The sequence below is a fragment of the Amblyomma maculatum genome, chromosome 1, assembly GCF_055883805.1.
Source record: "Amblyomma maculatum isolate TAMU_Amacu chromosome 1, ASM5588380v1, whole genome shotgun sequence".
NCBI classification, from domain to species: Eukaryota; Metazoa; Arthropoda; class Arachnida; order Ixodida; family Ixodidae; genus Amblyomma; species Amblyomma maculatum.
The window spans coordinates 461,797,359-461,821,017 of NC_139344.1; the positions used below are offsets into that span (position 1 = coordinate 461,797,359).

A 23,659-nucleotide genomic window follows, 5' to 3' on the forward strand; every position below is an offset into this window, starting at 1 on the left:
ATCTACGCCGACGGCACAAGTCATGCATGCCAAGAAACCGTTTTTGTGTTTCGACACAAATTCGTAGGCTACAGAATTAGTGCAGAACTTATGCGGTGTTACTTCATCTTATACACGCTTCGAGAGCATCACCACGGATTCCACAAAACACGTCATCAACATTGCGCATATATGGCCGTCGGTTTTGTAGCACGATATCCCGACCGTTCTTAACAAATCTGTATTTACCTATCATTCCCTGCTGCTGTGCCCCTATTCATAGCTTTTAAAACTTTCGTATTTTCATTCCTCGCTACTGGCGGAACATGTGATTGCTCTTTACTATCGCCATTCCAATTGTTGTCATTAATAGTTCTGCTACTGCCGGAAGGAAAGTGGTCGGCTACATTGACAATCTCCCTATCTCCATATTAGTAACAGCATTGCCAGCCTTATCCCTTAGCATATATATCTGAGTTTTGCCTATGCCTAATATCTCTATCGCTTTCAGGCTGCAACCGTTCTTTAGAGCATGTTCGTTTTTCTCCCCGTTATACCACTGTACATCGAACACATTACACATTACCTTTGACAGCTCTGCCCCTGAAGCTTGTGTGTTTGGTTATGAGGCTTTCATACTTTGACATTTCTCTTGCGAAGCCATAATCCGCAAATGGGTGAGACGGCGAGCTTCTTCAGCCTGGCAGTTTCGGCGATGCAAGGTTCGTCATGGGTAGAATAGGGAAGAATCGTGTCGAGGGAATACCGAGGATCACGGGCATAGAGAAGAATTAACGTGTCGGTCGTCTCATGCGTTGCAGTATTGAAGGCAAATGTTATAAACGGCAGTACTGTATCCCAGTTCTTGAATTTTGATGCAATGTACATAGAGAGCATGCTGACGAGTGTGCGGTTGGTGCGCTCCGTCAAACAGTTGGTTTGAGGGGGATATGGTGGGAATGTCGAAAATGTGGCGAGCACAAAAGGAGAAGCTCTTCCACGACATCTGCCATAACCTGCCGACCTGAATCACTGATGAGAACTCGCGGAGGTCCATGGCGCAGGATGACGGAACGGAGCAGAAACATGGAAACGTGGTGAGCGGTGGCTGAAGGAAGAGCGGTCGTTTCGCAGTAGCAGGTGAGATAGTCGACACAAACTACAATCCAGCGATTTCTATCGGAAGATTTCGGAAAGGGACCCATAAGGCCGATTCCACGTTTCTCAAATGCACCATGGGGTGGAGTCACAGGATGCAGCAAGATCTCTGGCGTGGATGTAGGTCGTTTGTGCCGTTGGCACTCAGTGCAGCTCGCCACATATCGCTCAGTCGTCTGGCGCATCATCGGCCAATAAAACCGGCCGCGGGCACGGTGGAGGGTTCGTGCAGAGCCCAGGTGACCGGAAGTGGGGTCGTCGTGCATTGCATGCAGGATGCACGAGCGGTAACTCTCGGGAACCACAAGTAGAAAATTCGCGCCGGTGCTGGAATAAGTGTTTTGTACAGAAGGCCATCACGGAGACCGAATGGGCTGGGAGCTGTGGGATCTCCCACAGCTGCAAGCAGTGGCTTGAGGCTTATGTCGGTTTCTTGCGCAGTCCGCAGTGCCGAGGCGTCAGGAAACTCGGTAACAACGGAGGAGATGGTTGGTTGGTTGGGGTCTTTGGGTTATTCTCGGGGGGGGGGGGATACCGGACACGGGTTATGCCGGCCTTAATTCGCGGCGGCACTCTTGGTGTCCGGGGGGAAGGGGAGATGGGATGTTGGGAGGGGAGGGGGGGTCATCATCGTCGTGGAGTCGCTCTCGTCGTCCTTGTCATCGGCTCCGTCGCCGGCGCTGTGGCCAGCAGGTCAGCAGGCCCGGTGGTGGACTACAGTCGTGCAGCCAGGCCGGACTCCTCCAGGAAGGCCAGCAGGAGCCGGTGGGCTGCCAGGGGGCTCCTGGCCGGGAAGAGCAGGTGGTCCTCGGTGGCAGCAGGAAGTCCAAGGGCCCGGTAGCCTACCTCCATCTTGCGACGGGGGTGGGCGTGTGCCGGGCACACACAGAGGAGGTGCCCCAGCGTACCTGCATCACAGCAGGAGGGGCATGCTGGGGAGGGGGCCTGGCTACGGACATACAGCTCCGTGGGCGTCCAGGAACCTCCGGTGCGGAGGCGTAGGAGGAGAGCTCGCTCCCTGCGGGCGAGCTTGTCGGACAGGCGGTGGAATGTCCTCCCCTCGGCGATCCGCCGATCGGGGTGCAGGGTCCTCACGGCCTTCTTGAGGGGGAGCCTGGAAAAGTCAAAGGCAGATACATGATTAGTCATACTTACCTGGTTGGAGTGGACCGCCTTGGCAAGTGCGTCGGCCTCATCGTTGCCCTGGATGCCCGCATGGCCCGGGATCCAGTGCAGCGAGATGACGAAGCCGGCATCCTCCAGGGCCTGGAGGCGCGCTCGTAGATGGCAAGCCGATAGCTGGAAGCAGGACGGCTTGCGCAGGAGCTGCAGTGCCGGCCTCGAGTCGCACAGGATGGTGTAGAAGCCTGGGGGCTGACTAGTCTCCAGGAAGTCCGCTGCTAGGTGGAGGCCCGCCAGCTCGGCTGCAGTAGAGCTGCCTGGGAAGGAGAGCCTGCAAGAGCTGGACACCCCCACCTGTGGAGCCGTCATAGCCGCTGCAGCCTGGCCCGTGAAGGCAGGACCGAGCCATCAGTGAAGAGGAGGGTGCTCCCTTTGCCCTCTTCAATCAGGGCTGCGGCAGCCTGGCCCAGGGCAGCAACTGGGGAGCGGCGCTTGCTTACCCCCTCCAGGTCAAGGGTGACCTGCAAAGGAGGACGTGTTGGTGGAGGAGGGAGGATGGAATACCCTGGGGCATCTCCGATGAAGTCCCTGTATACAGCCGTCAGTTGTCCCATCCGTGAATGGGGGGCGCTGCACAGCCGTGCCAGGAGGGAAGCTCCGTCAGGGGCATGGTGAAGGCGGTCCACGTGAGTGAGGCCTCTCTGGAGGAGCTGCAGGGTCAGGGGGTAGACGCCGGCTTCTGCCAGTGTTGCCGCAATCCTAGAGCACTGCGTTGCTCCCAGCAGGCGTCGGATCCATTTCCTGCGTGCTCCGTCCAGGATGTTCACTCTGGTGGGCCTGAGGGAAACAGAGGAGATGCAGTGATCGACGTCAGCGGAGTCACATTCGGTCGTGGGAAAGGGGAGACGTGATAGGCAGTCTGCGTTGGCGTGTTTGCGGCCACTCTTGTACGAGACAGTGAAGTCGTATTCCTGCAGACGAAGGGCCCAGCGCGTCAGACTACCAGATTGATCACGAAGGTTGACGAACCAACACAGGGCATGATGGTCCGTCACAACTGTGAAATGGCGTCCATATAGGTAGCACCAAAAGCGCTGAACAGCGAAACCTACAGCGAGGCACTCATGCTCCGTAACAGTCTAGTTACGCTCAGGTTGCTGAGGGAACGGCTTGCATACGCAACTACATGCTCGCCGGTTGCCGAACGGTGCACAAGCACATCACCAACACCCATCCCACTTGCATCAGTGTGCACTTTCGTCAAAGCGGAGGGGTGGAAGTGCCGTAATATGGGTTGTGACGTAAGCAGAAACTAGCTGGTGGAAAGACGCGTCACAATCTCAGGTCCAGTCGAAAAGGACGTCCTTTTGTAGAAGGGACGTCAGAGGGTAAGCGACGTCGGCAAACCTTGGGATGAATCGTCGAAAGTAGGAGCACAGCCACAGAAAACGGCGGAGCTCCTTTTGGTTTTGGGATCTTTCAAATGCTGCAACTGCTGCAGTCTTCTGTGGATCTGGCAGAACTCCATCGCGGTCGACGAGATGTCCGAGTATCAGCGCTGGATGCTCGCCAAAACGGCACTTTTTAGAATTCAGGACAAGGCCAGCCTTCTACAGGCAATCTAAAACAATAGCGAGTCGCGTGTTATGTTCAGTAAACGTCCGGCCAAAAATAACAACGTCGTCTAAATAGCACATGCAGATTTCCCACTTGAGGCCACGCAGTACTGTGTCCATAAATCTCTCAAAAGTGGCCAGCGCATTACATAGCCCGAAGGGCATCACGTTGTATAGAAATAGGCCATCCGGAGTACCAAATGATGTTTTTTTCTTTGTCCATGACGACCCTTGCATCGCCGAAACTCTTGGCCGGGCTGAAGAAGCTCGCCGTCTGGCCCGTTTGCGGATTCTGGCTTCGCAAGAGCGTTCCAAAGCTCGGTAGAACCGACAGCATCGCCACACACCTGGAGACTTAGTGGGGTTTTGGCGACCTCTCCGGAAACGTGGTTTAGCCCAAAAAATGTTGGCGCATTACGGTGGCCCTTACGTTGTCCTCGACGTGTCAGTGACCTGAATTACGCAATCGCACGCATGACCGCAAGTGGTTGTCAATGAGCTACAACGGAACTCGCTCATGTCGCCCGGATGAAGCCGTGCCAATCCCGTGGGAAGGACTAAGTCCCTCGCCCAGGGGGGCTTCGGCTGTCCCAGGGGGAAATGTAGCAATCCTGAAGAAGATGAAAACACATAGATGAAGAAAGGAAAAAGGAAGTTGAGAAAGACGAGAAGACTCGTGCCCGTGCAGGACTCGTAGCCGTTCACCAGCTGAGTTCTCTGCCTCCTATACCTGTGCAGCGCTCCGATGTCAAACCCCCGTCGTAACAATATCACTGAAAATGTTCTTTGTTTCTACACTAAGGTCGTCTTCCTTCGTTAAGACTGAGTACCTGCTCCATGGTGTTATCGTGAATTTTTCTTCCTTCACTCTCATCGCTAACCTTTTGACGGACGTGGGCCTTACTAGCCTATTTCGTTCTTTTTTCAAGTCTACACTTATTCTAGAGTTTACCATCCTGAAGTGACTGTAGTTCACGCTTCCATAACCTAGGTAGAGTCTCAGTTTTAGTCTCCCCCATGTGCACTGCCGGGTCTTGCGTTTTTTGAAAAAGGTATTCATGATAATTAAGTTATAGCTTTCTTCGAAGTTAGCCAATAACTCTCCCTTGCAATTCCTAGGCCCAATGCCCCAAATTCCATAGCCACTCACTGCCTTGTCTGCTGGAAGCTTTCTGCCCACCTTATCCTTGAAGTCGCCAATTACCTCAGAATAGAGCGTTTCAGTGCGTAGTACTCTAGTCGCAGTCATAGATTTCGCCGATGCCTGTCTGAAGCCGCACTATCTCTCCCTCTCTATGTGAACCTGAACCTGAAGTAGAGGAAGACGAGGCGTCGTGCGTCCCGTGGCTTAGGGCTTTAACTTTGGCTTAGCGAACCCGATTGCCGGAGTCTGCCTTCAGGGAGGTGTCCACGTGCTTTGCTATGTCAGCGCACGTTAAAAATCTCCAGGGGGTCAAAATTACGCCGTGGTCCTCCACTCCGGCATCTCTCTTCGTTATCGCTCCATCTGTTGTCCTGCCGGCTATGGGAAGAAGGCAAAGAAAATGCACAGGCCTGCTACTGGCTCTGTAGCTGAGCTTGAGCCACCGCCGTTGCCTCGTGCGGACTCAGGAGCAAATGGAGAACAAAAGAAAGAACAAGACGACAGAAAGACGCGCGTCGAATAGACTAATGCCACAAGTTGCAGACGACAAGAAAGAACCTTCGCAAGTATATTAATATGTACGTTGCGTAAGGATATCGCACGATACCTATCAACAGTTTTCAGCCGAAATGCGCCTGTGGTTTTTGGGATTAGTATGGTGTGACCAGAAGACATTGCAGCGACTGACTGATGCCGCTGACGCTCAAGACAACTTGGCTGTGCGTTTCGGCTTGGTATGCACACCAAGGCGGATGTGCACACACCGTGATCCGCTAATAGCAAGCCGGTGCTTCGGCAGCCGAACACCGTCGCCGCCACGCAGGAAGTGGGAGAGGAGAAGGAAGGATCGCGCGCCGCCTCTGCTGCGGGGCTGGGGCCGTATTACGCACCGCTCTCAAACGGATCGCTCTCAAAATTGCTCTCAAAGGCCTATGTCCTATTGGTCAGTTCTGACCGGTCAGTTTTGCGTCACCGGTGGACGTCATCAGACGTCATGAACACGAAAGAAATGATGACGTTGAGCACCTAAATATGGCCGCCAATTGAGAGCGTTTTTTTGAGAGCGACAGAAGTAGTCACAAACGTTTGAGAGTGAAAATGGCGGCCGCGTAAATTGCGATGCGCCGCTTTGATGCACTGTATCGGCGACCCACAGCGAAGAATGAAGCACGAGCACGCGTTTGACTTGCCGGACAAGTTGCTACGGTTCTGTTCAACTCGGGAACAAGCAGAAAGTGTAGTGACTGCGCGACGATTGCCGACGAACATCGATGAACGGCGGCTTGCGGGCGAGTGCGTCGTCACCGCGGCGGCAAGCGCACCGCATTTTTTTGCTACCGGAGGCCTCAAACCACGATTATACCGTGCTTCCAACGTACGTAGGGAATGTAAGATCGTTTGCATCACGCAGTGCGTCGGTAGCGGAAGCCATCGGGCGGAACGATGATTGCCGTCAAGGATACGGAAACAAGTCGCTAGGCAAGGGGTTCTAAGATGTCCTTCACCCCCGCCACGCAAAGCGCACCCGAGCAATTCTCGCCCTAGATCTCACAAAGGCCTTTGATAATGTCCGCCACGCAGCCATTTTAGATGCTTTCTCATCGCTTCAAGTCGGCTCGCGTGTCCACCAGTACATATCCGCCTTTCTTAGTCATCGCACAGCAGAAATCACCATCGGCTCGCTCTCATCTCCATCTTTCAAACTCGGCAGCATTGGCACCCCACAGGGTTCTGTCCTCTCTCCACTGCTTTTTAATATTACCCTTATCCCCATGGCACACGCCCTCAACCAAATCCCTGCCCTGTCCCACTCCTTATACGCCGATGATATTACACTGTGGACCACCACAGGTAGCATTGGCGCCATGGAAGATACATTACAGGCCGGAGCAGACATTGTTGTATCTTTTGCAGCAAATGTCGGCTTGGCTTGTTCCCCTACCAAATCGGAGCTTCTCATACTCCGACCTCCTAGGTGTCGTACAGACAAAGGCCCTCCTCCCCCCATCTTCTTGACAATTGACAACACCCGGATACCAGAAGTGGACAACATCAGGATTCTTGGTATTCTGATACAAAACAATGGCAAGAATACCGCAACCATCACTAAGCTGACGGTGATGGTTCATCAAACAATCCGCCTCATTCGTCGCATAGCCAATCGCCATCGCGGCATGCGCGAGCATGACCTCAGACGCCTGGTACAGGCATTTGTCCTGAGCCGTGTTGTGTACTCGCTCCCCTACCTTTTCCTCACGCGGGTGGAGGAAGACAAGGTTAACGCCCTTATCCGACAGGCGTACAAGGCCGCCCTCAACTTACCCCGCTAAACTTCCAATGAACGCCTTCTTCACATGGGCATCCATAACTCCCTAGCTGAGCTCACAGAAGCCCACCGCTCAGCCCAGTTGGAGCGATTATCATCTACCCTCACCGGCCGGAACATCCTTGCTCGCATCCATCTCTCACCTCCCGGTCACTGCTCTACACAACATACACTTCCCCCTGCGATACACCGCGTTCTTAAGGTGCATCCCCTGCCAAAGAATATGCACCCAGAGCACCATGTCGATCGCCGCAAGGCACGCGCAGAAGCTCTTCACAAAAACTATGGCTTCCAGCCAGAGACCGTTTACGCAGACGCTGCCTCATACCCCTCCCGCCCAGCGTTCGCCCTCAGCGCTGTTTCCAACCCTTTGCAACTGGTCGCGGCCGGTACAACTTTTGCCTCCACTTCCCTGGAGGCGGAGGAGGCGGCGGTTGCCCTCGCCATAGCTACCACCCGAGCCACAACCATCTTTAGCGATTCTAAATCCGCCGTACGGAACTTCGCCCGCGGTCGGATCTCTACCCCAGCCTTCCGGTTCCTCGCCTCCCTCTCCCCACCCGAACACCCTATTCAACTAATATGGGTGCCCGCTCACACGGGTCACCCAGGCAACGAAGCAGCTCACTCTTTTGCTCGAGGATACGTCAGCCGAGCAGGGACTGCCACTGCCTGGGGAGATGCTCGCGAGCGCATGGTATCCTATCACGAAATCTCTCTCCATTACCGTGATCAACGAACCATCTACCCTCCTCCTCATAAATCTATGACTAAGCTACAACAGGTGACGTGGCGCCAGCTTCAGTCCCGTACATTCCCATCCCCCGCTTTCTTATCTTTGATCCATCCAGGACTGTTCTCGCCGCAGTGCACTCTGTGTGGGGCACCTAAAGCTGATTTTGAGCATATTATGATCAAATGCTCGGAATTCCACCCTCCAGCCACTTGGCAACTCTCCGACCTCGAGCGATGGGAGGCTGCGGTGTCCAGCTCTGACCCGGCCGTTCAAAAGCGGCTGACAGACTGGGCTTTGGGTGTCGCTGTGAAGCACCAGCTTTCGGCCACAACACGCAGCCAAGAGCCGACCCGTCATTAGAATGTAATCCCTTAAGGCTCCCAAATATAAAGTTTTTCACCACCACACCACGCACGTTGTGAACATCACAATAGTGAGTAGATTTTCTTATTGACTGCGTGTGTTTGCCGAAGAGTTCTGAAGATCATAGTAAACTTGTATTGTGCCTGTTTTATCTCAGATCTGCGAAGCGAACACGCGCATTTCGTGACCCTGGCTGCCCCGCCGGACCAACGCCTCCTCCATGGCGCGTTCGTCTAGCGTTTGTGAATGCGCCGTAAAAACGCCTGCTTCTTTTGATTTCATCCTTCTGTCAATTATATATGCGCGAATCAAAAGCGTCCAAAATAAAGTTGTAAGTTCAGTGCAGTTGTGTGTGTCCCTAGTCTTGTCCTTGTCTGCCAGCGCTGCGACACCATAATGTTTGATAGCGGTACTCCTGTGCACCGAAAGGTGATCGAAGGTCTGCTGAACACCTGCGTCTTTTTCCTGATTAAGATCTAAAAACCCGTGTTGGTGATCGAACGATCTTGATTATATGCATTGATGTGTGCAATACCACTTGTTGTAAGTCGGCTTCTCTGCAATGCTTTTTTTCCAACCAAAAGGTCTCGTCCCACTCGTGCATTGTTTTTTAACAGTTGTCTTCAAAATGACCTAGCGAGAGCTGTCGAAAGGGTTCTGTATACCTGCCCTTTATATGTAAAGCACAGGATGAAGGGACTATTGATTGTCCAGCGCGCCTTGCTCATCGATGAATGGTTTCGGGCCATTTGCCACGCTCCCTGCCTGCGACACATTCGCGGCTTGAAAGTGAATGCGCCGTAAAAACGCCTGCTTCTTTTCATTTCTGCAAAGACCGGGAGTCTTTTCTGAGGACAAGATTTTTTTTTTGAAACAAGCCTTGCAGGGAGAGACTGACTTAGATTTCGGCTTTGGCAAGAGATACATTTCCTGAATATGCTGAGACGGGCTATATGCCAAAGAATGCATGTTGCAGTGAAATTTTGTTCATGGCAAAAGCAATAGGAGACAAATATCTTCTCTTATGCAGGTAATCATCACTACCAAGTTACAAGGCTGTCCTTAGAATGATGCTTGCCTAAACAGCATTGGCACATGTTGTAAGCATTCCTGCGAATGTCTACGATTCTGGCTGTGGGCTACTTAGTATGGATCTTCAACTGAGTGCTAAAGCATGGTCAAAAGCTGTTGAGATTAGCAAAAGATGGGCCTAAGTGGATGTCATATTTTGGTTACCCATGAGACGGCAACTACCCACTGAAGTCATGGCTGATTACACCAGCGCCAAGCCATCCCAGTCCCAGCTCGCTGTCTCTTCTCTGCTACCGTCTTGCAGCCTGGTGCAGTTGGCTGTGGTCACTGTGGTGTAAACATGCTTAAACTGAAAAGTGCTGTATTACAGCAAGGCAGTAAATGTTCATGATGCTGATTGTAATCAGAAAATGCTATCAACAAAGATCTTTTTTTCTTTTTACTGCCACTTATATTCAGTAGAAACACTTATTTCTTGGCAGCAGCATTTCACTTGAGTGTTTTTACTGCAAAAGAGGCAGCATATAGAGAAGCACATGTACCTTGATATACATTGACCATACAACATTGACATGTACATTCGAGAATAAATTACTAGGCCCAAAGAAGCCATTCCATTGCATATTGAAGCTACCTATACAAATAGGTACTGTAGGCATGGTGCAGTATACAAAATGCTTATATATCAGATATAACAAAGCTGTAGCTGCTGCTCTGCTGTAGCAGCCGCTAGGAGAATAGTGCATTTTACTTGGCTTCAGTGCCCAGAATGACTGCTGAATGACAAAAATCTTAGTGAAAATAAAATAACTGCAATCATAACAAATGCATTGCTTGGGCTATGTGTGAATAAAGGTTATTTTACACTAATAAAACGTGCAACACTGTCAAGAAGAATGCTAAATAGCTTGAAGACAGTAGAGGAAGCTAAACTTTAAGCATACAATAAATGACTACGCCATAAATGTGTGATATACACATTTTGCACAGCTACTTTTGTCATTGGCATTTATTTTCTGTCTTTTCAACAAATAACCAAAAAAATTCATCTTCTGTTCAAACTGATATTTTAATAGAAAAGGCTTGTACATAATTCACACAATATTGAAAGAGAATGCGTAATGCGTGTAAAATGAACATATTTTGAAACACTAAAGACTCTTTGATGGATATAAAGGCACTTGAAAGCTAGTTGTCATAGTGCGATCGCAGAAATTGAGACGATTTCGAGCTCGCTCGCGGCATCACATGCATGATACGCTTGCTTTTCCTGCCGACAGAGTGGACACCATCTAGGACGAACAGAAAATATGACACCGTCAGAGAAGCCTTGCAACAATGTGCGACCAACACCATCACTCTTACCGCTGCGTGAAATGCAACATACTAGACATCCCTGCTCAGGCCTACCTTTATCGCCTCTAAACTGAGGTCTGGTAAAACAAACTCGTTCTCGCCTCGGTGACAATTAAAAAAAAAGAGTGCTTTCTTTCTCTTGAACAAACCAAAACGGAGCGTTAACGTCGGTTTCTGTACCTCACACAGAACATCAGCTACTAAACATGAACGGAATGGAGCAGCAGTAGCATCAATCGCAATATGAAGAACAGAGCCCAATGTGCCTGAAGTCAACTGGTTGCGAAGCACAGCAGCGAGTCACTGTGGCTTGCACGATAAGTCAGTGGTGAAGGGTCGTGCGTCGGATCTCGTTTCCCGCACTGCAGTCGCGAGCTCTTGCATAGCGGCTGACACCTACTTTACTGATACTGTCAGCTTCCATCTATCGGCAGAAGTAATAGTGTAGCCTTCATTTTCCTCTTGTATTTTCCAAAGAAACAACACTAGATCACATGGCTACCGCTCGTCGCTCTTGTCATCGCTGGTAAGCACTGATGAAAAACACTCTTCAGCAAGCTATTTTCGTGACAAACACTTTCACCAAGCTGTTCACTGCAGGTTCGTAGCCTTTACTGCTTTCAGTCAGATTTTTCCGGCAACTAACAACATCCCCAGAGGACCTCGATTTTAAACTACGCGTAAAAAGCAGCAACTAGACGGGAAAATCAGCTGTTTCTTTGCAGGCCGCCATGTTCACGCCTCGCTGTCGTTAGCTGACCCTCGCGGCGAAAATCGTTACCTAGGCGCACATTTAATTGTAATACTGAAAATGCTTCTATATTTAGTTGCCGTATTATAGCTTCGAACAATGTTTCTTAGGTAAATAGAACATTTATACTTTTATTCGCTTCGTTTTCACGAAAAATGTTTGCACACGGCCCCTTTATTGTGAAAATAAAAGTTTCCGGGGTGGGGCTTTGCTATTAAGCACCCTAGCCTGCTTGTAATTGGCTAAAGCCGTGATGCTGTCACGCTTCACAAGTCTGAGCCTCATCATTTTGACGTCACGCTCTCAAATTTGAGAGCGATTTTGAGAGCGGTGCGTAATCCGGCCCCTGGTTACGAGGAACAACGGCGACGCTGACGCCGATGGCGACGACGATGCAAAACGCATGAACGGGCGCCAAAGAACTTAATGCTGAACGATGCCATTTGGGGCATGTTTTGAAAAGCGAAGGCTTCTTTACCGTGGTGAACTAGCTGTATGTACGCAAACTACATCAAAATATGATGCTTTTCTATGTTTGAATTCTCTGTTACTGCACATTTTACGCTGCAGTTGGGTGTGGGCACTCGCACTGTTCATGAATTATCTTTGTAGTGGGTACCATGGGGGGGGGGGGAGGGGGGTCTTGTCTGGCACTTGAGCTCTGCAGCGTGCGTTTCATTACGGGATTTGAAAGGTGCAGTATCTGTCATACTTATTTCTGTGAGCAGCTGACGGCGTCGTAAGGGAAGGAAGAACAGTGGGAGTGAAGTGGAGCTGTCACAAGGGACAATGCCGACGGCGACGACGCGAAACCCAGGAACGGGCGCCAAAGAGTTGCGCTCTAAAAGTATGACAGATACTGCGTCTTTCATTTCCTTTAACAAACGTCAATATAATACATATATATAAACAATGTGCAGAGTTGAATCATATGCGTGAGAGGATTTTATATCAAAGCAAAACGAAAGCATAACAAATTGTAAAATGCACAGAAAAGTATTAAAGGAATAAACAGTGTTACGCACATGGTTCGTATTGATAGAGTATGCAAATCGGCTGCAAATGTTTTGTTTCCTACTGGAAATTCTACACCTTCGTAGAAGCTTTCGGCTGCCTGGCCATCTTGACTCAGTATATATAGCATGTAGGCCTGTATAACCTTCAAATTATACCGCTTATTAAACTAATTCCTATACCTGCATTATTTCTGCAGCAATAAATCATAGCACATCCAGCTCTATGGTTATTTACAAGGCACACTAGTCCAACTTAACGTCTCTTCGCTAAACCCTAATAGCACACTAAAGTCATTTTGCATTGGAAATAATTTTATTGCACTGACATTTTCCTTGAAGGATTTGGACCCTCCTTTGTTTCCAAACGTAATACCGCGTAAGTGCACTGTTTTCGTTTCAAAGCTGCTGGCAGAATCCTCGACCACATTTAAACAATTGTAGATCAAGCTAGCTTTGCGTATAAACTCATTTTTGAAATCACGAGAAGAGATGTGAATTAAGACAGAAAGAACAGCGCTTACTCTCGCCCATATCGTTTATGCTTGCTTATTCTAGCGCTTTCCAAATGACGTCTTTGGTGACGTCTAAACGAACATGTTTATCTCTGCAGTAGAGTTACTGGCGCACACAGATTTGGGTATTTCTATTGTTTACTCCGAATGGGTTCGCACTTTGTTACATGCTGGACAAGGAGTGGAATGTGTTATAAAAAAGGCAATGAAAAATGCCGGGCATACTGCGTGTCGATGATACCTTTATATATATTTATGTATTAGAGTGGGTTTGAAATATAACAAAGTTTACGTTATAATAATGGAAAAGACGAAAAGGGATGATTTCCATTCACCTCTGTTGTATCATTGACTGATATCAGAAGCAGGGGCCCATACAGGTGCCATTTCGTGCGTACGCGATGTAAGAGTCTGCATGATCTGTCATTTGCTGTCACAAGCTCTTTCAGCTTTTAAAATGCTATTGCAAAAATTCGGTCTTTCAAGAACATCACTGTTCCATTTCGCAATTAGGTTCACGACGCCAACGTTATACGTCTATCTGTAGCAGCAATCATTTGTTAAAATCCAATAGACTGGCTTTTTCTTCAAGAACATCAATTACAAAATGCTTCGTTATGTAACGCCGTTGTTATGTGCCTCATGCGTTCTTTATTTTGCAGGCGTTTTCAAGTTTCAAATATGCTGTGTCTATCTCTAACTCGGATAATGACACGTTTTTCGAGTGCATGTACACTACCCAAACGGACGTCGACCTCGATGCTGGAACAGCCACATATGCGTGGTTTTTTCCTGGTATTGGGTATGTATCTGCATGAATGTTTCTCTGCATTCTTTTAGATTACAAAGGACAGCTGAAACGCTTAATACAAAGCTGTCAACTAAAGGAAAAATGAATGAAATTGCTTATTTTGTCAGCAACATAAAGAGAAATATGTTTGACTTATCACTACAGAGGTAGCCATTAGATCCAAAATATACGAAATGAAGACTATTTTACTGTGGCGAGGAACAGTATCGACCAAATTGCATTATTGCAGCACAACGGAGCATTCTAGGAATTAAGTAAAACTGGCAGTAGCGACGACAGGCAGTAGCGACGACGCAAGGGAAACAACTCCTAACGCTCCGCTTTGCTTGGTTCCGCAGATTGCTCCTGCCTGTTGCATTGGAAACGTCCCACGCCGACTGAGCACCATCGCTGCTTGGACGCACGGCCTGACAAGGCAACCAGCACCAGGAGACGCGGCTATCAATGGCACAGGCAATCTGCAATCACCGGCTGCAGTGACGTACTACGGCCTGGCTATATAACTGCTATCGCTGGCTACACTCCTCATTTAGCAGTAGCGACGACGCAAGGGAAACAACGCCTAACGCTCTGCTTTGCTTGGTTCTGCAGGTTAGTGATTGTGCTTAGTATTCACGCACTCTGCGAAACGTCTGTCCTAGATCGTCACCGCTGCTGCCAAGTTTGTGCTTTGCTTTTGTGTGTACTCTAATTTTTTATTTCTTTAGAAATGTCAAAAAACGACTTCTTGAAACTGCAGGAGGATCTTAAGCAGGAGCTTAAAATGTCGCGAGAAGCTTTTGAACGAAGCATGCGCAATGAAATCCGGTTACTTCGAAACGAGCAAACAGAAATGATTAAGAGCATTGACCACGCACATGCTGAAATTGAGGACTTAAAGAAGCAACTAGAAGATCAAAAGGCAAAAAGTTCTAAGCTGGAGCAAGTAAAGGAGGAACTGCGCCTGAAATACGATGCCCTTGAAAAGAACACTAAAGAACTTGAAAGGAAGGTTAATCAAGGAGAACAGTACTCCCGAAGGTGTAATATTGAAATTAAAGGTGTCCTGCAGCAAGACGAGGAAAATGTCGGGAGTCTTGTGACTAACCTTGGAAATGATATTCATGAGCCTATCACAGAGTCTGATGAAGAGCGTTGCCACCGTGTGCCTACCCGCAACTCAGAGAGTCCCAACATTATTGTTCAGTTTAAATCCCGAGTTAAACGGGACGTAGTACTACAGAAGGCGAAAAAGGTGCGTCTCACAAACAAGGATATCGGCACAGATTGCCTATTAACGACACCGATCTTTGTGAACGAACACTTAACACCGGACAACAAAAGGCTCCTGGCGCTGCCATAGCAAAAAAAGAAGAAGTCTCGTGGAAACGTGTGGACAAAGAACGGCACTATTCTGGCCCGCCAAACTGACGTCTCCTCCATAGTACAAATTCACTCGCGAGCAGATTTGTCCAAAATGACGGCAGAAATACCGCACAGCGACATATGTTGAAGTACCTCTCAGTGGAAGAAACACCACTCTTCACACCATCGCAACTTAGCGCATATTTCTTACGAAACACAGACAAATACTGCCAGATCTTACATCTAAATATGCAATCGGTTGTTAACAAAGCTGACCAACTAACATACTTTTTAGACAGCCTCGCCAGTCCTTTCGATGTTATTTTACTAACCAAAACGTGGTATCGCTCAGATAGTGACGTCATCCGCCTTCCTGGGTACAGATCATTTTTTCTTAATCTTGTTAAGAACCGGGGCGGAGGCGTAGCAACACTGATAAAAGAATATTCTTCTGATATCTTATCCGATCACTGCATAACTGACGAGAACATAGAAATGCTGACAGTTACATCTGGCTGTCAGGCTTTCTGTGTAGTTTACCGACCCCCACATGGTAATATAGCTCAGTTTCTTTGTAGCTTCAAGCATGAGTTATCTTTTCTTTCTGAAGGAAACGTGCATGATAGTAGGTATCTACTCTAGTTTGCACCAAGCCTGCAACGCACCAGTGATAGCTGCAATGAGGATTTCTTCGGTGTGTGTTTGCTTTAGTTGCGCCGGGGCCTGATGGCGATGTAACGCCCAATTTTTTTTCTTTTTAGTCAGGTGGCAGTTGCAATAAAACATGATAAATATTACGGTCTAGTGCACACAGCCACCTGTGATATCTGCGCTACCCGGCCCCTTCGCACATAAAGAAAACAAACGACAAAATACATCGCCATTAGGCTCCGTCGCACATAAAGCGAACACGCGCCGAACAAATCCTCATTGCGGCTATCACTGGTGGGTTACAGGCTTGGTGCAAACTAGAGTAAATGCGTACTATCATGCACATTTCCTTCAGAGGCATACATACCTGTAACAAAGTGTTTTTCGCACAGTCGAGAGTACACAGTCGGTTCCTAAGGTCGGCCATTCACATCTTGACGCTTGGTGGCCCTAATTCAAGCTTCACGTCGTTGTCGGTCGCGGCTCGCCGAAGGAAACCTGAAAAACCGCGTCTTGCATCCCGGCACGCCTAGAGAGTGGCAACCGTACGTGGCAGATGTGGCTGGCATCGCTTTGCCAAGCCTGTGACGGTCACCGTGCCGCCCGGTGCCGCCAGCCCCCGTACACTGGCGGCGCCGAGAAACACCGTCGACGCCGTCCTATGTATTTCCATTGGTCGCCGCTACAACTTCGCGTATGCGCAGGAAACTCGCGCAAAAGGCGGATTGCTCGCATGTTTGGCCAATAGAAGCGATCCTGAGTGCGGTGGAGCGTTCTTGCAGTTTCAAGATGACCGAAACTAGAGTCGTCGTGCATGTCCTGTAATATAGGATAGTATAGGCTCCTCGGAACAACCAAAAGGAAGCGGGGACTTGTTGAGGATTAGTTTTATTCCAGAGCAGGCGATCATGCACACAAAATTGGTGTCTACCTGACCGATCTTGAGCCGCTGCGAAAAGAGGTTCCAAAGTGGGATCTCTTTGTTGTTCTTCTATAAACTTGGAGATGTCAGGAAAAGCTTTGACACCGACGCGACGCATTTCTCGAAATCATCGGCGTCAGTCTTCGTCGTAGGAAGAGGAAGGCGTGAAAAAGTCTGCATCAGCGTGCTTACGGCCAGTTTTCTATGTGACTGTAAAGTCACATAGACTCTTGTAACCGTATGGCCCATCGTGCAAGTCGACCACACGGATGCTTGAGATTAACTAACCAGCAGAGGACATGGTGATCTGTGACAGCGGTAAACGGGCGTCCATAAAGATACGAGCGAGAGCGTTGTATGGCGAAAACGACAGCGAGGCATACCTGACATTGACAGTATAATTGCGCTCCGGCTTACTAAGGGAGCGACTCGGGTACGCCACGACGTGCTCTTTGCTTTCGCAGCGCTGGACAAGAACCGCGCCAATTCCAACACCACTTGCGTCCGTATGCACTTCTGTGAGCGCTGAAGGATTGAATTGGCGGAGCACAGGTTGCGACGTAAGAAGAAATTTCAAGTGGTGGAAGGCGGAATCTAGCTCAGGTGTACACTCGAAAGCTACATCTCTATGAAGGAGGCTTTTTAGGGTGTGTACGATCTCAGCAAACGGTGAATAAAACAGCGAAAATACGAACACAAACTCAGGAAACCCCGTAGTTCTTTGGCCGTCTGGGGTGGCTTGAAAGAGGCAACCGCTGCTGTCTTTGCGGGATCATGTCTGATGCCTTCTTTATCGACGATATGTCCTAGAACTAGCGCTTGGCGTGCTCCAAAACTACACTTCTTTGAGTTCAGCACGAAGCCAGCTTTGCACATAATCAGGATCACAAGAGCTAAACGTTCATTGTGCTCGTTTAACATCTTTCCGGAAATCACGACATCGTCCAAGTAACACCCCCCATTTAAACAGCGGAGTATCGTGTCCATGAATCGTTCGAAGGTTTCGGGTGAATTACAGAGGTCGAATGGCATTACATTCAATTTGTAAAGGCCATTGAGTGTGATAAATGCCATTTTCTCTCTGTCCTCCGGGTGGACAGGTATTGGCCAACAGCCAGATCTGAGATCAACGGTGGAAAAGTAGGAGGCAGAAAAAAGACAGTCAATGGCGTCATCTATACGAGGAAGAGGTACATGTCTTTCCTAGTGACTGCATTTAGACGACGGTAGTCAACGCAAAAACGCCATGTGCCATCCTTCTTCCTGACAAGAATCACTGGAGCAGCCCAAGGACTCGACGACTCTTGGATAACACATATCGTTAACATCTCGATGACTTGTTCATTTATCACCTTTCGTTCAGACGGTGACACTTCATAGGGCTTTTGTCGAATCGGATGCGAGGCGCCAGGGTCGATCCTGTGTAGGATAGGTGAAACAGGAATTAAAGTTGGGCCACCTGGTTGGGAAAAGTAAAAAAAGGAGGAGAGTCGCCCTAGAATGCCCAGCAGTGCACGGTGCTCCTTCGTTAAGAGCGAGGGGTCAATAATTCGAAGCAATCACAATTCATCTTGGATATCAGTCACTGCTTTGTCTACGGCGTCGGTAATCAAGTCAACAGATATTGGTGGGTCATTACTGCAGGATGCAAGTTTCAAACAGTGGGAAGAATGATAGGTTTCGTAGAGTGATACATTGCCAAGAATGCAGTGCGGCCTTTGGCAACAGACACCATGGTGTGAGGAATCAAGACATTTTTCTTGATGCAGGTGAACTGCAGCTGCTCTAAAGTCGCTTCAGACATGTCCAGGGTGGCGTCGAGGCAGAAAACCTGTACATAGACAGCCGACGATGGTGGCACAACCGTATCTTCACAAACACAACGCACTCACATCACAACCCGAGCCTTTCATCAAACCAGGGGTAACACATTTGCCGACGCTAAGCTCGTCAGCTTGGACGTCGACATTGACACCACATATCTTCAAAAGTCGAGCCCAAGGATGACGTCGTGTGTTGATCTGGCGAGCACTGCCATTTCCGCACGGAACACTTTACCATCCCAAAGAAACTTTAACACAGCACACCCCAACAGCTAGAAATGGTTCGCCACTCGCACCACAAAACTGAACACTTTTATCCCACTTAAATAACACTTTTCTTCCGTGGCGACGCTTAAATGAAGAACTTATTACTGATATGGTGGGCCCGGTATCAACTAAAGCCATCACAGGAACAACACCACTAAAACGTGGATGAACTTGTTCCGTAACATCAGCCCAGCCGGGGGTATCTCTTGTAACAGCGAACGTACAGCGACTTCAACCCTATCGGTCGCGCCGACTAGTTTTCTGGCGGCGGTGAGCGGCGCCGGGCCGATGGAGAACGGCGCGCTCGAGAAGCTGGAGGTGGTGTCATGCTGCTGAAATATCCCGCAAAGGTGCTTGCCACGGGTCGCCGGAATCAGGAGGGTAACGCGAACGACGAGGAAAGACAGGATTGTAACCCTGTTGCTAAGGGTAGTTCATGGAGTCGTAGCCGTAACGCAATGTTTGACGGCGGGAGCATGATCTTGAGAGGTGGCCAGGTGCGCCGCAGCGATAGCACACAGGAGGTCTGCGTTAAGGTGGCGCAGGCAGGTAGTCGCAACTGAGGGCGTCGCGTCGACTGTTTTCATACCGGGTATGTGTCGGCTGGTAGTAGCGGGCCCGTTGCCTTGGGGTTGTTATCTGTATGTTGCTCTGTCGACGCTGCTGCGGTCCCATGTATTCATCGAAGTCCGCTGAATTAACGAAGCCCGCTGCATTAAAGGCGGTTGTAGGCAGCGGACACGGCGGATGCGACGAGGGCAGCGCTGAGGAGCCCCAAGCTAGTTCTAGGGATCGGCTCACTTCTTCGCGAATGAGCTGACGGATTGTGGTGGCCAGATCACCAGATGATGTTACGTCAGCAGCGTCAACAGCGGCTACCGACGTAACGCCAGCCAAACGTCCGAACTTGGATATTATCCGACGCATTTTCAGCGTCTCGAACGTGCGGCAATGCTGGATCACGTCAGCCACTGAATCAAGGCTTGATTTGCTGATAAGGAAATTATAAATATCTATGGCAAACCCTTTAAGCAGATGGCCAACTTTGTCTTTTTCATTCATGTGAGCATCGACAAGCTTACACAGCTTCAAGACTTCCTCGATGTATTTGGTGCACGTTTCTCCAGGATGCTGAGCTCTTTGAGAGAGCGCTTCTTCAGCTAGCTTCTTCGCCTCAGAATCTCCAAATCACTTTTTATACCTACCAGAAAGCAGTCCCAGGTGGTAGAAGTGTCCTCGTGGTTGCCGTACCACGTGAGGGCTGTGCCGTTAAGCGCGAAGACTACGTTAGCTAGCTGGGCGGAAAAGTCCGACTTATTGTAATGGCTCATCCGCTGGTAGTGAGTGAGCCAATCATCCGCGTATTTGCTGGATGAGCCCGTGAATGAACGCGGCTCCCGGGTATGCTGCCATAAGCTGCTAAGCACGAACCTCAGAGGGTCGGTGTTAACAGTCATCGTACGCTCGTGCAGCGGTGGCGTAGCGGTAGAACGTCCGCCTCGCATGAAGAGGACCAGGGTTCAAATCTCGGTGCCGGACAATTCCCCACCGGATTTAAAAAAAAAAATCCACGTGTCGATGGAATTGAATAAACAGGTGCGAGGTGCGACCTGATGCAGGTGAACACCTCCGGCAATGCACTCCCTCACCAAAACAGGAGTTGGCCACCATGGTGCAGTAATTGGCCGCAACCTCTCATGATAAGCTCCATAAAACCCCGGCCCTCAGTCACCAGCGGCTGCGAAACAACTGACCACGGGGCGGTCAGACCTGTGACGCAGCAGGGGGTGCTAAGAACTTCTGGCTCCGCTGGACAGGCCGTCATTGGAAACTGACCCTGGCAACGTTTAACGTTAGAACCCTAGCTAGTGAAGCTAGTTTAGCAGTGCTGTTAAAGGAACTAGAGGGTATGAAATGGGATGTCATAGGGCTTATTGAGATTAGGAGGCCGAATGAGGCATATACTGTACTGAAGGATGGCCATGTACTGTGTTGTCGAGGCTTACCAGAGAGGCGACAACTAGGAGTAGGTTTCCTTGTCAATAAGTATATTGCGGGTAATATAGATGAATTCTATAGTATTAATGAGAGGGTGGCAGTCATCGTAATTAGGCTTAATAAGCGGTATATAAACTGAAGGTTGTAGAGGCCTATGCACCTACATGTAGTTATGATGACCAGGCAGTTGAAAGCTTCTACGAAAATGTGGAATCGGCAATGCGAAAAGTAAAGACGCAGTATACTGTACTAATGGGCGACTTCAATGCCAAGGTAGGGAAAAAGCAGGCAGGAGACCAGGCAGTAGGTGACTATGGCATTTGTTCTAGGAATAGCAAGGGGGAGTTACTAGTTGAGTCTGCAGAGCGCAATAACTTACGAATCATGAATACCTTCTTCAGCGAACGGAAGAACCGCAAATGGACATGGAAAAGTCCTAACGGAGAGACTAAAAATGAAATCGACTTCATAATGTGTTCAACCCCCGCCATTGTGCAGGATGTAGAGGTAATCGGGAAAGTGCGATGCAGTGACCACAGGATGGTGAGGTCCCGAATTAGCCTAAATCTGAAAAAGGAACGCAACAAATTCTTACTAAGAAAGAAATCCATCAACAAATTAGCGGTGAAAGGGAGGGCAGAAGAATTCAGGATCTCGCTAGACAATAGATATTCAGCTCTAACTGAGGATGGCGACATTACTCTAGAAGGAATGAACAATAATTTAAGAGATATCGTTACTGAATGTGCGGTAGAAGTAGGCGGTAGGATAGTTGGAGAGGATACGGTAAGATGTCTAAGGAAACGAAAGACTTGATTAAGAAACGCCAGAGTATGATAGCTTCCAATCCAACACACCAGATCGAATCGGCCGAGATATCAAAGCTAATGAACAAGCGCAAGGTGGCCGACATAAGGAAGTATAACATGGAGAACATTGAGCATGCTGTAAAGAACGGGGGAAGCCTTAAAGCGGTAAAGAAGAAATTGGGCATAGGCAAAAACCAGATGTTTGCGATAAGGGATAAGGCGGGCAACGTCATCACGAATATGGACAAGATAGTCAAAGTAGCCGAGGAGTTCTATACAGATCTCTACAGTAGCCAAAGTAGTCAGGACTGTAACGTTATTAGCGGCAGGGAAAAACAAACGTTCCACCAGTGACGAAGGACGAGGTCAAGAGAGCATTAGAAACTATGAAAAGGGGGAAGTCAGCTGGAGAGGATCAAATAACTACAGATTTGCTAAAGGACGGGGGGATATCGTGCTAGAAAAACTGGCCACCCTGTATACGCAGTGCCTGGTGTCATTGACGGTACCGGAACCATGGAAGAATTCAAACATTATCCTCAATCATAAGAAAGTGACTCTAAGGACCCTCAGCCCTGCCGGGGTGGCGCAGTGGTTACGGCGCTCGACTACTGTTCCCAAGGACGCGGGATCGAATCCCGGCCTCGGCGGCCGCCTTTCGATGGAGGCGAAAAGCAAGGCGCCCGTGTGCTGTGCGATTTCAGTGCACGTTAAAGAACCCCAGGTGGTCGAAATTTCCGGAGTCTTCCACAATGGCGTCTCTCATAGCCTGAGTCGCTTTGGGACGTTAAACCCCACAATCCAAATCTAAGGACCCACAAAATTAAAGACCAATCTGCTTACTGTCTGTCACGTGTAAGGTATTTACTAAGGTCGCTAATAGAATCAGGACAACCTTAGACTGCAATTAGGCAAATAATCAAGCAGGTTTTCGGAAACGGTACTCTACTATTGATCATATCCATACCATCAATCAGGTGATAGCAAAATGCTCGGAATATAAGCAGCCCTTATACATAGCATTCATTGATTACGAAAAAGAATATGACTGAGTTGAAAAATCAGCGGTGATGCAGGCATTGCGAAATTAGGGGGTATGTTCCGTACGTGAAAGTGCTGGAAGTTATATATAGTGGCTGCACAGCAACCATAGTTCTGCATAAAAAAAGTAACAAAACTCCCATAAAGAAAGGTGTTAGGCAAGGAGACACAATCTCCGCAGTACTATTCACAACTTGCTTTGAGGAAGTATTCAGACTTGGAATAGGAGCAGCTAGGAATAAGGTTAGATGCAGGATACCTCAGCAATCTGCGATTTACTGATGACATTGCCTTGCTAAGCAATTCGGGGCATGAAGTGCAAATAATGATTGATGACCTAGACAGGAAAAGTAGAAATGTAGGCTTGACAATCAATATGCAGAAGACTAAGGTAATGTTCGACAGCCTCGGGAAGGAACAGCAGTTTACATTAGGTAGCGAAGTACTGGAAGTAGTAGGCGAATATGTCTACTTAGTACAGGTAGTAACCGCAGATCCGGACCTTGGAAAGGAAATAACAAGAAGAATAAGACTGGAATGTAGCGCTTCGGCAAGCACTCACAGATTATGACTAGTAGCTTACCGGTATCGCTCAAGAGGAAAGTATACAACGTTGCAGCTTACCTGTACTCACCTATGGGGCTGAAACGTGGAGGCTAACCAAGAGAGTTATACTTAAGTTGAGGACAACCCAGAGGGCTATGGAACGAAACATGGTAAGGGGTAACATTAAGAGATAGGAAGCGTGCAGAGTGGGTCAGAGAAAAACCTCAAGTTACTGACATTCTAGTGGAAATTAAGGAGAAGAAATGGGCCTGGGGAGGACATGTCGTGGGAAGAGAGGATAACCGATGGTCGCTTAGGGTAACAAACGGGATTCCA

General features: G+C 48.9%; 1 protein-coding gene across 1 annotated transcript in view; it reads left to right on the forward strand.

Moving 5' to 3' along the window:
- Window positions 1-23,659, forward strand: part of LOC146209794 (uncharacterized) — a 72,263-nt gene that overhangs the window by 31,753 nt on the left and 16,851 nt on the right. Inside the window, exon 2 of the mRNA XM_084603811.1 lies at window positions 13,774-13,913. Coding sequence (XP_084459937.1) covers window positions 13,840-13,913 — 74 coding nt within the window. The 5' untranslated portion in view covers window positions 13,774-13,839. The remainder of the gene's footprint in view (window positions 1-13,773; window positions 13,914-23,659) is intronic.